The 13,748-nt window shown below is 35.6% G+C and overlaps 1 protein-coding gene across 1 annotated transcript in view; it reads left to right on the forward strand.

The window, feature by feature from the left end:
* Window positions 1–4,525: 4,525 nt before the first annotated feature.
* The window catches only part of STS (steroid sulfatase), a 76,793-nt gene continuing 67,570 nt past the window's right edge, over window positions 4,526–13,748 (forward strand). Inside the window, exons 1-3 of the mRNA XM_054383300.1 lie at window positions 4,526–4,698; window positions 6,374–6,495; window positions 8,999–9,121. Coding sequence (XP_054239275.1) covers window positions 4,553–4,698; window positions 6,374–6,495; window positions 8,999–9,121 — 391 coding nt within the window. The 5' untranslated portion in view covers window positions 4,526–4,552. The remainder of the gene's footprint in view (window positions 4,699–6,373; window positions 6,496–8,998; window positions 9,122–13,748) is intronic.

Genomic DNA, 13,748 nt, shown 5'->3' on the forward strand with positions numbered 1-13,748 from the left:
TATTAAGCATTTTCTCAACGGGCTATATTACTTTGAAAAAGTAATTTGGAGATAAATTGCTTAATCAAATGGAATAAAAATACTGGAATGATTCCATTGGGATGAGGGGTTTGAAAAACTTTCATGGCATTGTTCCTGTCAGAGATGCATGTGTGTAGTAATAAGGATAAGGATGAAACAGCTACCCATATCTTCAGCCAATTATCCTGAGGGGAAAAAATAAACATAGACAACTTTGCAGCCTCTATATGATCTGCCAACATTTTTAATACAGAAAAATAAAACTTAGAAGAAGTGTTTGTAAATCCATATGAAATATCAACAAACAGTGGATTATATCTATTATTTGCTTTCATCCGTTTATTCTTATACATTTATACTGAATTTGTTTTAATAGAAATTGAAAATATATATTTAAATCCTAAAAATGTAATCTGATCATACCTAGAAAGAGTAGGGCATGTGTGTAATGTGTATACACACCCACATACACGTGCAGATGTGTAAATCGACACATCTGTGTATTTATGCATATAGATAGTTTCATATATGATTAAAGTATTGTAGTTTGAAATAGCATGTATGAACTCAAATTCATAACTACCTCTTGTTGTAGAAATTAAGCAGCTTTTAAATCCATTCAACTCAGAACAACCTTTGGAGTAAAGACGGTACCATTAGTCCTATTATCTCAAAGGGAAGGTAAAACAGAGATTAAAATTTTCACTTATGTGTCCTGTGTGCAGTTAAGGAATAATGTTACCACCTGAATCTATAATATGTAAGCCTTCAAAGCTGAAGCCTGCTGCAGGAATGTTTAAAGGATGTTGTGGAAGTAAAAAACAAACAAAAAATTCAAATTGGTTTGATGCAAAACTAAAATAGAACGAAAGTTAATTGGTTCAAACTGGACTAAAACAAATTTGTGAAAGTAAAATGTTCCATGGGGAGCTATTGAGTACAGTGCTTTCATCCAAACAACCCCAAATATTGACTCCCAAAGGCTAGAAGGGTGCACTGGTAAAAGAACATACTTGCCAAAGTTTAGGTTCTTTCTCTAAGCATTAAGAGTGACTGCTGCTGGAGACCAAATACTAGCTTAAGCGGAAAATTCATCTTACTTAGTGCCATCATTTTCCTGTTAGGTCTGCACATGCCTGTCTTTTCACTATTAAAACCCTTGTTGTGACACAGTTGAGCCTCAGTATGCTCAGAGCTTCATTCTTATGTCCTTCCCTTTTTACTCCTCCAAATTTCTTTGCTGTTGTTCATTCCACTCAATTTCATCCATCTAATTTTTCTTACTTTCCATGCACATCCCTTCAAAATGCATTAATCAAAATCTCTTCTGCAGAGAGAATACATGAGAGAAATCAGAATTGTTTAGATTTTTTTTTCTGTTTCCTTGTTGATTTCACTTCAGGGGCATGATGTCAGGTGAAGGCAAATAGCCCAATGCATGAGAGTACGTAGATGTACTCCTTCAGAGCAGAGGAGTATCCAGCAGTATTGTATCACAGACAATTTTTAATGACTTCGTTGTTGACTCATAAACTGAGAAACAGAGATACTAAATGAGTCTATCTTCTGCAGGCATAGATCCACACAATAACATTTTCATCTACTTCACAAATAACTGTGATCCAGTTGATATTGGACACAGCTATTGCTTACTTTGCTGTGCAGATTCATTCAAAATACTGTATGAAGAGACTGTACAATACATAGAAGATTTTAAAGTTTGACCAAGGTGGTTACTTTTTTTTTTTTTATTTAAAGTATTTTGGTGAATGGGTTATTTTCCTGCTGGTTTCTTTATACAGACTTGAAATCCCATTTAAATCACATAAATCACTTAATTTCTAAGATATTTCACTCATTTTTTACATTTCTTTTATTCTGGAAAATAAAATACAGCTACTACTCTGGTTTCCACCAGTAACTTTGCTGAAGAAAAGGCGAATTAATTTGTCCTGTTCATTAGTGTCTACAGACCCCATACATACTCACTGAGACTACTCTCTATAGATATATACCTTCTAATTAAAGCACAGGATGCTTTTTTTTTCTACCAGTTGAATTACACCTTGGAATTCCTGTCTGTAAAACTTGAGAAAACAGCTAGCTTTCTACCTTTATACTGATAGTCTTATTAGTAGCAGGAGATGTATTTCTATGTTTTATTCAAACATGAAATCTACAGGAAAACTGAGGGTATTCAGTAATTCTGTTAAATAAATGTTGAGATCCTGTGAGCATCCATGCAACTCTATATGTAATGTCACCAACATTACCACCAAGGTCCCTATTATCAAGGTCCTTGAGGCCCTCTCATTCTGAACATGGAGTGGGAACATAAAATACAGTAGCAGGTTGTTCCTGTCCTATGGGGTTAGTGTAGTATTTGTTCTCTCAAAGTACATGGGAAGCAACCCACACTTGTTTATCCTTTCAGGGGGAAAAAAAAATAAATATACTTTACAGATTTAATGTCTGCACTGGGGCAGATGCTGCAGAGCATCATTAGTACAGTAATTTGGGGAAGGCTTGGTTCTTAGATGCATCCTACCACGCAGAAACTTGTTCAGTGTTTTAGTCTTAAAAGTTTGTTTATGTATTTTCCATGTCTGAAACTAAATAAATTGCTTCACATGGAGTAAACCAGGTAACAATCTGTTGCCTCAGCATTAAGGCTGGGATCTTCGAATGTTGACAGCTGAAGTCTAAACCAGAAAGGTTGCCATCAAAGTGAGGCCAGTGGGTGATAAAGCATATGTTAAGGAGTAAAAGCCAGCTAATGTACTTATTAGAGTTTTATCTGTATATGAACAAGCACTGAAAGAGTTAAAAACAATTTGCACCTATGCTTTCTGATAGGATGGCAATAATGAAGGCTGAGAATCAGAAGTCACAGTCTGTGTTGGTTGAGCTCCACTATTTTGATGTCTTCTCACTTGTATCAGTCTTGCTTGTATCAATGTCACCCAGGCTCCTTCCAATTAGTTCTCTTCATCTCCCTTACTCATAACTCCTCAGCTCTTTCATCGCAGACAGTTCAAGTTCTCTCACCTCCTTTCCACAGTTTGTTTTCCTATTCTTCCTCTTGCTGTGCCTCCCAGTTTCTTAAACCTTCTACAGTTTCCTCTCACTTCAACCTGCAGTTCTCATTCCACCTGGATCTCAACCTTCCCTTCTTGCTCTTTATTCAAATCAGTGCAAACTCTTCTAGTTCTGACTACTTCATCATCTCTACAGATACCTTTACCCATCACACCTCACTGATTTATGAATCTGTCTGCCTTGATGTCTGGTTTCTTTGTACCAGCTTTTCCAGTTCTGGCTTCTTTATCTTCTCTCCAGTTACTTTCATATACTGTAACTCACTCATTTGCAAGTGTTTTATTTCTTGACCTCCTGTCACCATTCTCGATGGGAATTCTTTTTTCTGCTTTCTTTTTGTACACTTTCACTTTCAAATTTCTACCTCACTCTTGGTTTCCTCCCTTCTTGTCCCAATATAATCCAGAGTGCAAGTGTGACTCATGCTTCATCTGCACTTGAAAAAGACTACCTGCATCCAGAAAAGATGGAAATATTACTAGTGGCAAAAGGGAGAGTCTCTGTTCTTTTTTTGATGTGTATACCTGGCACAGTCCAGCACAGCCTGGAGGCACTCAATTTCATTCAGAGTGTAGTCAATGCAGTTTAAAACAGAGATATGACAAGTCCCTCTTTAGGTAAAATAACATTCACAGCATTTACATCTGCAAGTAAAGTGTACTTTCATCAGAAAAGCATACAATACTATGTACTATAGTGGACAATACATTTGTCTTCCAGTTTTAAGTTGGCTATAGCATAAGCATTTTTTCTAGAACATTCTGATACATAATTTTGCTACAGGCATTGATATTTAAAACTTTTGTGAAGAGCTTTTCCTTAAATATTCCTTTCAATAATTTGATAATATATCTCTTCAGTCCCTTTTCCATTGTACTTATTTCTGTCAAGAAACTCAAACTGTTTTTTTTTTTCCTGTGTTGAAGAGAAACTCAGTTATTTATTTCAATAGCAGAATTAGTGAACTTCTTTTCTGCAATGGACCTTGGAAATTTTGGTCTTAAATGATTCATTTTCTGTGTTACTCAAATCACATTTACACTTAAAAAAACCCCAGCAGCCTTATTTACTCTCATGATTTATAGTTGTATAGTGGTCAGTGTGTGCAAAAGTATTGTAACTAGTTCTTTGTTCATCTTTATTTAAAGGCTTCATATATGTAAATAGACAGAAAGTAAAATCAGCTATATAGCAAAGGATGCATTTTTACTTTTAAGAAATATGAGAAAGAAAATAATGTTTTAAAAAAATCCCCCTGAGGGGAAAAAAAAAGGCGAAATAAAAATATACAAAATACAGCAAAACACAGTTTTCTTTTTTTTTCTTCTACTGTACAATCCAGGGCAATAATAGGAATCAATTAGCTTAACAATCATCTTTTTTAAAGTGTTTCTATCATGTTTTCTACCTGTTATTACACACCAGGAAGAAGATGAAACTGCTTTTATATTTAATATTTTTCCAACATGCCATAAACAATGTCAAAACACACAGTGCTTCAAGTCCTAATATTATTTTAATGATGGCTGATGATCTTGGTATCGGAGACCTGGGTTGTTACGGGAACAGAACATTAAGGTATGATGCATTTAAGATGGTACATCTGGGGGAGTCATAGCTTTATATTTAGTTTTTCTATGGACTTGGAAGATTAAAAACCCCAAAACATTCAGATATTTGATTAGATTCTTTATAAGTAACCAAAGTTAATAACCTTTCCAGAGAGGAGAATATTTGATCTTTGCTTTCTTTTCTGAATAACAAAAGAAAGCTTATCTGATGCATTTACCCTGCTGAAAAGTTGCATCAGAAACAAAATTGAGCAACAAACCAAATACGAGTAGGTCTAGAGAAGCAATGTATGATCAACAATTTTCTTTTAAAATATACATGATGAAAATACATCATACAAATTAAGCATATTTTGAAGCATTTCTGATTTGAGATAAGCTTGTCACTAATCAGAAATAAAGTGCTGATGCTTTTCCTTCATTTATTTTCATTCTGTAGTCAATATATTCATTGAAATGCATGTCAGTATGCCTGAGCAATGCAGCAGTTTTTCCCAGTATGATCTTTACTACCAGCTTAAGTATGATCGTTGTGTAAACAGTACAAGTTGTACCTATTTGTTGTGTTTCAGTGGTGCAAAGTCTCTGATCGAGTTAAATTAAACATTCAGGTTAAAAGCACTGCCCTGTCAAATGTTAACTACTCTTGTTCCTGCTGAGTTAGTTATAAATAAAAACTCCTTGTAACACATACTAAAAAAAAAACCCAAAACAAACAAATCAACCAACCTCAAATTACAGCAGGTAATGCTGTGTTGGTATATGCAGCAGCAGTGCTTGGATTGCTTCCCTCACAAGAACTGCAACTGCTTCAAGATCTGTATTCTCTGATGTGAGAATTCAGAATTAGATCTTTGGAGTATGAAGAAATTTTGTCGTACTGCTTGTTAGCAGCAGGTGATATTATTGATGGCAAACACAGCTGATGGAAAATTAATGTTTCTGACTATTCAGACTTAGATGATGGGAGCACTACTGTGCCTTGAGGTCATGGTAATTAATCTCCCAGGATAGGGACCTATTAGAACATGCTGCAGTTCCTGGCCAGTCTGCATTCCCTTTTTTTTTTTTTTTTTTTTTTTTTTGTAGAACCAAGGGCACAGTATTTTTTCCTGCAGGAAACAACTTTCATCTGCATGATGAGCCACGTCGCAGAGAAGTTTTCCATGCAGATAGGGAAACTTTGATATGTTCTTGGGTCTAACATTGCAGACATAGTCATGCTAGACATGTAAGCATCTAACCCACAGTCATTACTGTTTGAATCTCCCCCGATAAGCATTCCCACCATACAACATTACACCTACCTTCAGCTTTTCCTCTTCCTATTGCTGTAACATAGAGGCCATGTAAGCAGCAGTTGTAGCTCAAGGAATGCATTAAAAAGGATTGTAATACAATACATCCAGGTGTGACAGTTTTGTACTGGCCATGAAAAGTGGGGAAACATTTGGCACAATGTCACAGCGTTTTAGTTCAAGCGTTGACACCTAACAAAAATATTTGAGACAATAGCTTTTAGAATTGCAACACCACCCTGGCTTTCATAATTTGCATACAATAAGTATTAACTTGATTTTCCTTATAGTTCTTATCTCAGATGCCTTGATCTCATCATACCCATTTCCAAATAATCATCTTTGTTAATCTTTTGGGTTTCTTTCCTGCTTATGTTTTCCTAGAACCCCTAATATCGACAAATTAGCAGAGGAAGGAGTGACACTTACTCAGCATATAGCAGCATCCCCACTTTGTACTCCAAGCAGGGCAGCTTTCCTGACAGGGCGATATCCTATCAGATCAGGTAAAATCATGTTGCTTTATTTATATACAAATATCATATTGTATTTGCAGTAAACTGTATGCACTTTTTCCTCTGCCCTTGATTGATATCTTTAACATTACTGGTTTAAATACACATTTCAGTGACTAATCAAGATCAACAGCATTGGTAAACATTTAAAATCTTCCATTTCAGATTTTGAAACTTTCACATTTCAGAAAAGTTAATGGCAAAATATTTTTTTTAATTGAGGAAAAGCTGAGGAAAAAGTCTGACTGTGGTTATTTAATATAAAGAGTAGACAGATTCCTTTGACTTCCCCCACTGTCCAAATGACTGTTGAAGTATTCAGGCTGGTTCTAGGATGCTGGTAAGCATCTTGAATCATGATCATCACAGAGCTGCGTCAAGAAAGACATAATGTAAGAACCCAATGTAAATCCTTCTACTCAGACATTTCTGCTTATGTATAATATTTTGTCCAGGCAAAAGATTTTCACCTATGGGGTGAACCTTGCAGAGCAGGGTTATCAGTTGGACTTGGTGACCCCGAGGGTCTTTTCCAACCTGAACTTTTCTGTGATTCTGTAAATTGTTTTGGTTTCTTTTTTTTGGGGGGGGGGGAGGGGAGGGGGGAGGAGAGGCACGGAGGGCAGGAAGGACAGATCATTAAGTCACTCCAGCAGCCCTTAAAATGTGAAAGAATAAGGGAAAACAATCTCCCTTGTAAGTATTTTTGTTCCATATCTACCCATACATGGTGTTAACTATCTTGTGAATACATGCATTTTATATCTTCTCTTGCTTTTAAAGTACCTGATCCAAGGCCTATTTGAGTCAGTGAAGATCCAGTCTGTTTATTTTAGTGTACTGGGACTGAGCCCCTCAGTGCTTAGCCATGCAACTTTAACATTCCTTTAACATCATTTTTAGCAAGGATCATTATACATTAATCAGATCACTTGTTCATTAGTGATAAAACATCCTGTCCTTGCTTCTGGGAATGAAAGCAAAGCAAGACTCTGGAGCCTACTTGATACATTCGTGCTCATTCAAATCAAGTAACAAGCTCCTGCAAAAGTGCCAGCTAATATAACTTGCTAAATTTTCCATTACATTCAGCTGCAAAGGAAATTTTTATATACCTGTTGCAGCTATTTTGCCATTAATATTTATATAGGTAAAGTCACAGGTCACTTTCCATTACAATCCTTTTTTTCTCTCTGAAAAATTAGTGCTTGAGCTGTTTTTTTTTCTTATCTGATCTGCTCTCAGTCACATCTACTAATTTCCATGGAGTTGCAAAAATTGAACTTGGTGTTAATTAAATGAGGAAATTGCTAAATACAGACTATTTCCAAGCATCAGTAGAAAACTGGTAAAGGATTAATGTAGAAGATACTAGAATCATTATGTGTGGGAAAAAAATGTTAAGAATTTTAAAACTCCTGCTAACAGGGCTGAGGAAAAATATTCCAAAATGCAGAAATCATTGTTCTGTACTTCCATTCTGATAACTTAAGGGACCTTATTACACAGATTTTGGTTACAAGAGATTGAAGTACTTAAAAATAAATTAAAAATATAGGTATTATATATAGATGGCTAAAACTATCTAAACTGTTGATCAATAAAGCTAGCTAGGGTGAAAAGCTGAAGTCAGCACTTGAAGCTCTCCTTAATAAACCAGTTTAACAAGTCTTTTTCTCTTCTAACCACAAGGGATACCTGAGGGAAGCTTCTGGTTGTCTACATCAGTCACGTAGCTTTGGCACTGCAATCATCCAGTTGTATAATTCAGACTTCCTGGAGATACATCTGCACAGATTTGCATAGATATTCTGTGTTCTGTCTCTCCGTACTCAGAGCCAGCTCTCATCTGGAATCCTAGTAATGTAATTTTCATGAACCTGAGCTCTCAAGTTCCTTGTCCTGAGAGTAGTTTATAAGCCCAAGTTTGTGTTCCTCACACTCTCAATATATAGAAATTGCTGTGCCTTGTTTAGGTGTTGTCTTGTTAGCTGATACGTGACGGTGCTTTAATGCACTCCGTGTGCACTGAACCACGTGTCTTCATACCTGCCATTGGAGCACTTGTTCTCTCCCATCAATGCTGTGTGCCCTAGTCTATTTCTAGAATTAGACTCTCTCTTGCTCTTTTTTGACCTGATAATATTTACATGCTCATCTATAAGACTGCCCTATTTTAACTGCCTTCTCTCATATGTTAAAGGCTTGTAGAAAACCATATATAAGGAAAGTGGAATTTTTGAGAGTAGAACTTTGGAGTGATCTCACTTAGTCCTCAGCTCCACTCCTCCTCCGTGTACCAGAAAAACAAATTGTACAAGCTCAACTTCTTTCATATATGTTATACCTTAGAACATATGCAGAATGGACTGCAATGTGATGGCTAGCCCCATGGTTGTAAGCAGAGAATTTTTTTCTCTGTGTATGCATAGAGAATGAATGGAAGTTGTTTCTCCCTGTTAATCCAAGTCTCATTAATTTTCATTTTATTTAGGAATGGCTGCCTTCTCACGAGTTGGTGTCTTCTTATTTTCTGCCTCTTCTGGGGGACTTCCTTCTGAAGAAATAACTTTTTCCAAACTCTTGAAGCAAAGAGGTTACACAACAGCTCTAATAGGTAAAGTGGCATACATGTACAGCATTACTTGTCATTCATTTCAATCAAATGAACATTAGCTTTCCATATAAACTATTAATGGTCTGCATTAAGCTTTTTTCCTCCACAGCATAATGAGTTTATTTTTCTGGCACAAAGTTGAGCACATTTCCATGCATATATGAAACACTAATCAGGTAAGTATGTCTAATTCATTCGTTTAGTTATAGTCTTGTTGTGCAAGGTACTGAAAAAAACATTAAGAAAAAAAGAAAATCAGTCAAGCTCCTGAAGAGTTGGAGTTTGAGTACAACAGAGAGGCCATGACAGATCAGTCACAGAATACAAGTCAGCATAGTGGTGGGATTCGTTTCATTAGTTTTCAAAGGTCTGTAAAGCAGATAATGTAGTACCTGGGCTAACTGTCTGGATTCTCTTGGTCATTAGACAGAAACTGGCATTTCTACGAAATTTGTCTCATCCTGTGGTAGCTGTTTAATATAAAAATGTGTTTCTATCTCATAATGAAGATAGTTCAGGCAACTAACTATAGCATAAATACCCAGTGATGGGTAAAAGAAATCCTGCTAGGTGAATATTAAACATATTTGGAGAGAATATCATAAAGGTAAAATATTACAATAATGTGATACTTTTTTTTCCTGTTTTGGCCACTGACTCATTACACACTGCTTACACTTTAGAAGATTTTTGTGAAATAAAACTTGTATTACATAATGTATTTTCAAATTGCTTTTGCCAGGACATAGTAGTTTAGAGAACATAATACTGGAATATTAGTACATTAATTTAGTTGTTAGATACATCAAATTTGATTTTTAAACATAACAAAAGCTTGAAATTTTGCAAATAAATTTAATTTTAAAAATCAGGCCACCTAGCAAGGCTAACAATTTACACCACTGTTCAAAAAAATATGTGTATTGTGTAGATAACCAATGTTGATGTTTCCAACTAAAAGTCCTACTTAGCTATACCCAAGTCTTAGAAAGTATAAAATGCCTTAACGTCCTGATGGATTCAGAACAGAAAACCAGAAAATCTTAGCAGAACTATGTTTAGTACAGGTGAATTTGAACTATAGTGTAGTAGAGTTAATTCTTGTTGTTCCATATTCAATTAAAGACTAAAGGAAGATTGCTTTTCTGTTTGTAACAAGCACTGTAATACAACTCGTTTTCTGGGACTGACCTAGTTACTGTTCTTTTTTTAACTACTTTCACTGCAACATGACAGCTTTCCACTTAGATCTCCAGAAATTATCTCCATGATACTTAATGAACAATTTTTTTCAAGTGGCCTGAATGATAGCTATAAAACCATAAGTTGTAATATTAGCATATCCTTAGAGTATAATGAAGGCTTCCAAAAATCAAGAAGTGCATTAACATTAAGGATAAAGCATATGTAAATGACAAAAAGAAAAATTATGTGGATCTGAAGACTAGATAGACAGCTTCTGATTCCCAAACAGCCCATTTTCTGCCTCTGCTGGTGTTCTTATTGCATCATATTGGTCTAGGTCAGGGAGTCTTTGCTTGGTTCAGTCTAATTCAGCAGTTTCCAAACAATTAGTTGTCAAATCTTGCACCAGTGATGGATTGGCATAAGGGTAATTTGAAGCCTTTCAGTTCCTCAAGCCTGTACTGTCACTTGTCCCCCCCTCCCCCCAAATTTCTCTCCCCTTTCCTCTGTAAGGACATTTTTTTCTTCTGTAAATGAATTTTCTTTTTTTTTTTTCCTCTCTCCTCTGAATATGTACTTCCTCTTGCTTGATACATCCTTAAATATATTTTAAGCTATAAATCTACTTTATGTATGTTCTTCTTTACCTCATTGTTTTTCCCCTGTGACACAAAGGTGGTGACATCCAATAGATCTGGCAAGAAGACACACAGTCAGAATATCTGCAACAAAACCATACTTTCTCAAAAAAAGGCAGATTCATTGAATATGCAATATTTCACCAGGTAAATGTCCTGGAAAGCAGCAAGAAATGTTGATGTCTTGTAGGAAATAGCTATTCATAGTGCAAAAATTTCACTGAAAGTAGATAGATATTATTTTAGCTACTGCTAAACTGAATTACAGTTGAGAAATGTCAGCTTTTCCTCACTACTTTTATCTAGCATGTAGTCTAATATCCTGAGAAGTTTAAAATCCACCTATGGAACTTGTTTCCAAAATTTAAAATAATAATGCATAAACTGGGACTTCTATCTTTCGTTCAGAGTGAGGTGTTGCAGTATTTGGACATATGACAGCAGTGATGTGTCCAATACAAGGCTGGCCAAGTCTACGGAGTAAGATTAATGGAACAGTTATGAATAGAACATCTTATGCATATGTACTATATTATTATTATTATGTACTACATAGGTGTATATTTCTTTGAGCTCATAAAATGCTTATGTTTGCATCTTGCTCTGTGTTTTGCATTTTATCATTTATCTGAAGAGTGCAAAACCATACCAAAAAAACCACATCATAACTCAGTCTTCACATTCCTCTCTCACATTCACTGTCTGAGGGAAAAGTAGAGGGGGAATATGAAATTTTTCTGCCTTCCCAGCATTCTGGGCTCTGAAATACTGTCTTCCAAATGAAGTTTCTTGCCTGAATAGGACTTGCCTCTAATTTCCACTGGTTTTTCATTTGTGTTGCTTTTGCTCTGCAGAAATCCTAATTGAAACTGAAAGAGAGGGAAGGAAGTCTAGGTATTAAGCTATTAATGCATTTATAATTTACAATTAACAACATAAATTTCAATCAAAAGCCTGGTAGTATCTGCTAAAATGCTTATGATGCTTGTGTGAAGTGTTCATACTATGAAGCTTCACTTGGCAAAGAGATGAGAGCATTTTGCACTGTGCTCAGATTCAAAAAGCCCCAGAGTGTAAAGCATATCACAATAAACTGTTGAAACACTAGCTCAAGACAGGGGTTATTGTCACAAGAGGTGAAACAAAACGTGTTTTAGACCGAGTTGCAACTTCCTTTTGTAAGAGCAGTGCACTATCTATCAAACCCCTCTACTTCATCAACTATTTGGCAATTGTGTTTTTCTGTCACAGTTGACGATGTAATTTGAACCAGGGCTTCTCTTGCCTTTCCCAACTAACCCGCTGTCTGCTTTGGCTTAAGTTGTTTCTGAACAAATCTTTTTTTGAGGCCCAAGTTCATCTTGACATTGAGCAATTTGTTGTGCTTGCTAAAACCCTTTAGATAAAAATAGGTGCTATATTTTCCCCTGTCCTAATTTGTTGCTGTCCTGGCTTGCAATGTCTGGTTTTATTGAGATCCAGTTGAAATAAAATTCCTTGTATCATAATAAATGACCTTGAGAGTATATTTAATTTCTTTGGGTTTCTTTTTTTACTGAATTATAGGTGCTTTGAGGTTGACAACTAACAGAAAAAAAAAAAAGAGAGAGAAATTAAAGCTTTAAGATCATTAGAATTTGTGATTCTAAGCCTCTACCTTTATATCTAACTTGATGAGAGTTGTTTCATTTCACCTTGCTTTGTGATTATTCCATGAAGACAGTCATGTAAACAGAAAACACTGAAGCATTTTTTTTTTTTCAAAATCTCTTTGATGGGATGAAATTCAGAGTTTCACTCTTAGCTAGCCCTTTATGGCACAACTGTAATATCTAAAAATTCAGTACAGTCATCTGGGTTTTGCCTCAGTAATGCTCACTTGCCCATGTAAAGGTAGTAACAAGAGCCATTTTACCCAGGAAAAGGAGAATACCACCTCAGGTGAGGAGCCATCTGACAGTAAGTAGAAAAACTTCTGATGGGATGAGAAAGCATTAGAGGCCTCCATTTCATTGGCACATAAGCAGACCTGAAAGCACTTTTATAGAAGCTTCTATGATATACATAAGGTATTTTTAACTTAAGACCATGAAGAGATGTACAAAGAGAACTTGACTCAACTAAGCATTCAGTCAGGCTTCCTTTGGTGTTTTTCTTCCCCTTTGCTTATGAGGGAACTTAACTCACACAACATTCCTGTCCCATACCTTAGTTCTGTCATTTGTGAAAGAGAAATAATGACATTGAGCCCATTTCTAGGCACTATTTAAAAAAGCAAACAGAACTGACCCCCATCTTCACAATCTTTGCTACTGCAATACCTGCATTTGTCATTGCCAGAGGCAGAAGTGCAGGAGATTCTCAGGAGTTCCTGTAAAAACTGGGATGGTTTGGGAATAGGGAAAATTCTGTATGTGCTTTTTCACTTTTATGTATTTCTACTATGTGTATCCCGAAGCCTCTAGAATAAAATGTTTCAAAATTCTTTGGGCTGGGTTAATGGGATGAGGACTTCCTGCGTTGTGGGTATTTTGTTTGTTTCTTTCAAGGCCACGGACCATGAGTTATACTGGTCATGATTAGGAATTTGAATCAGAAAAAATAAGTAAAATTTGACCCAGGAATATATATTGTCTTATGTTTTGTCAAGAGTGACATGTTTTTCAAATAACACATTTTCTTGCTGAGACCAAAGAACATAGCTCCAGCCATAATTTATGTCACAGGCTTATCTGAATTTTATATATTTATTTAATTTATTTATTATTATACATTTGAATTTAAATAATAGCTACCAAATACTT

Source organism: Indicator indicator, chromosome 1 (assembly GCF_027791375.1).
Source record: "Indicator indicator isolate 239-I01 chromosome 1, UM_Iind_1.1, whole genome shotgun sequence".
NCBI lineage: Eukaryota > Metazoa > Chordata > Aves > Piciformes > Indicatoridae > Indicator > Indicator indicator.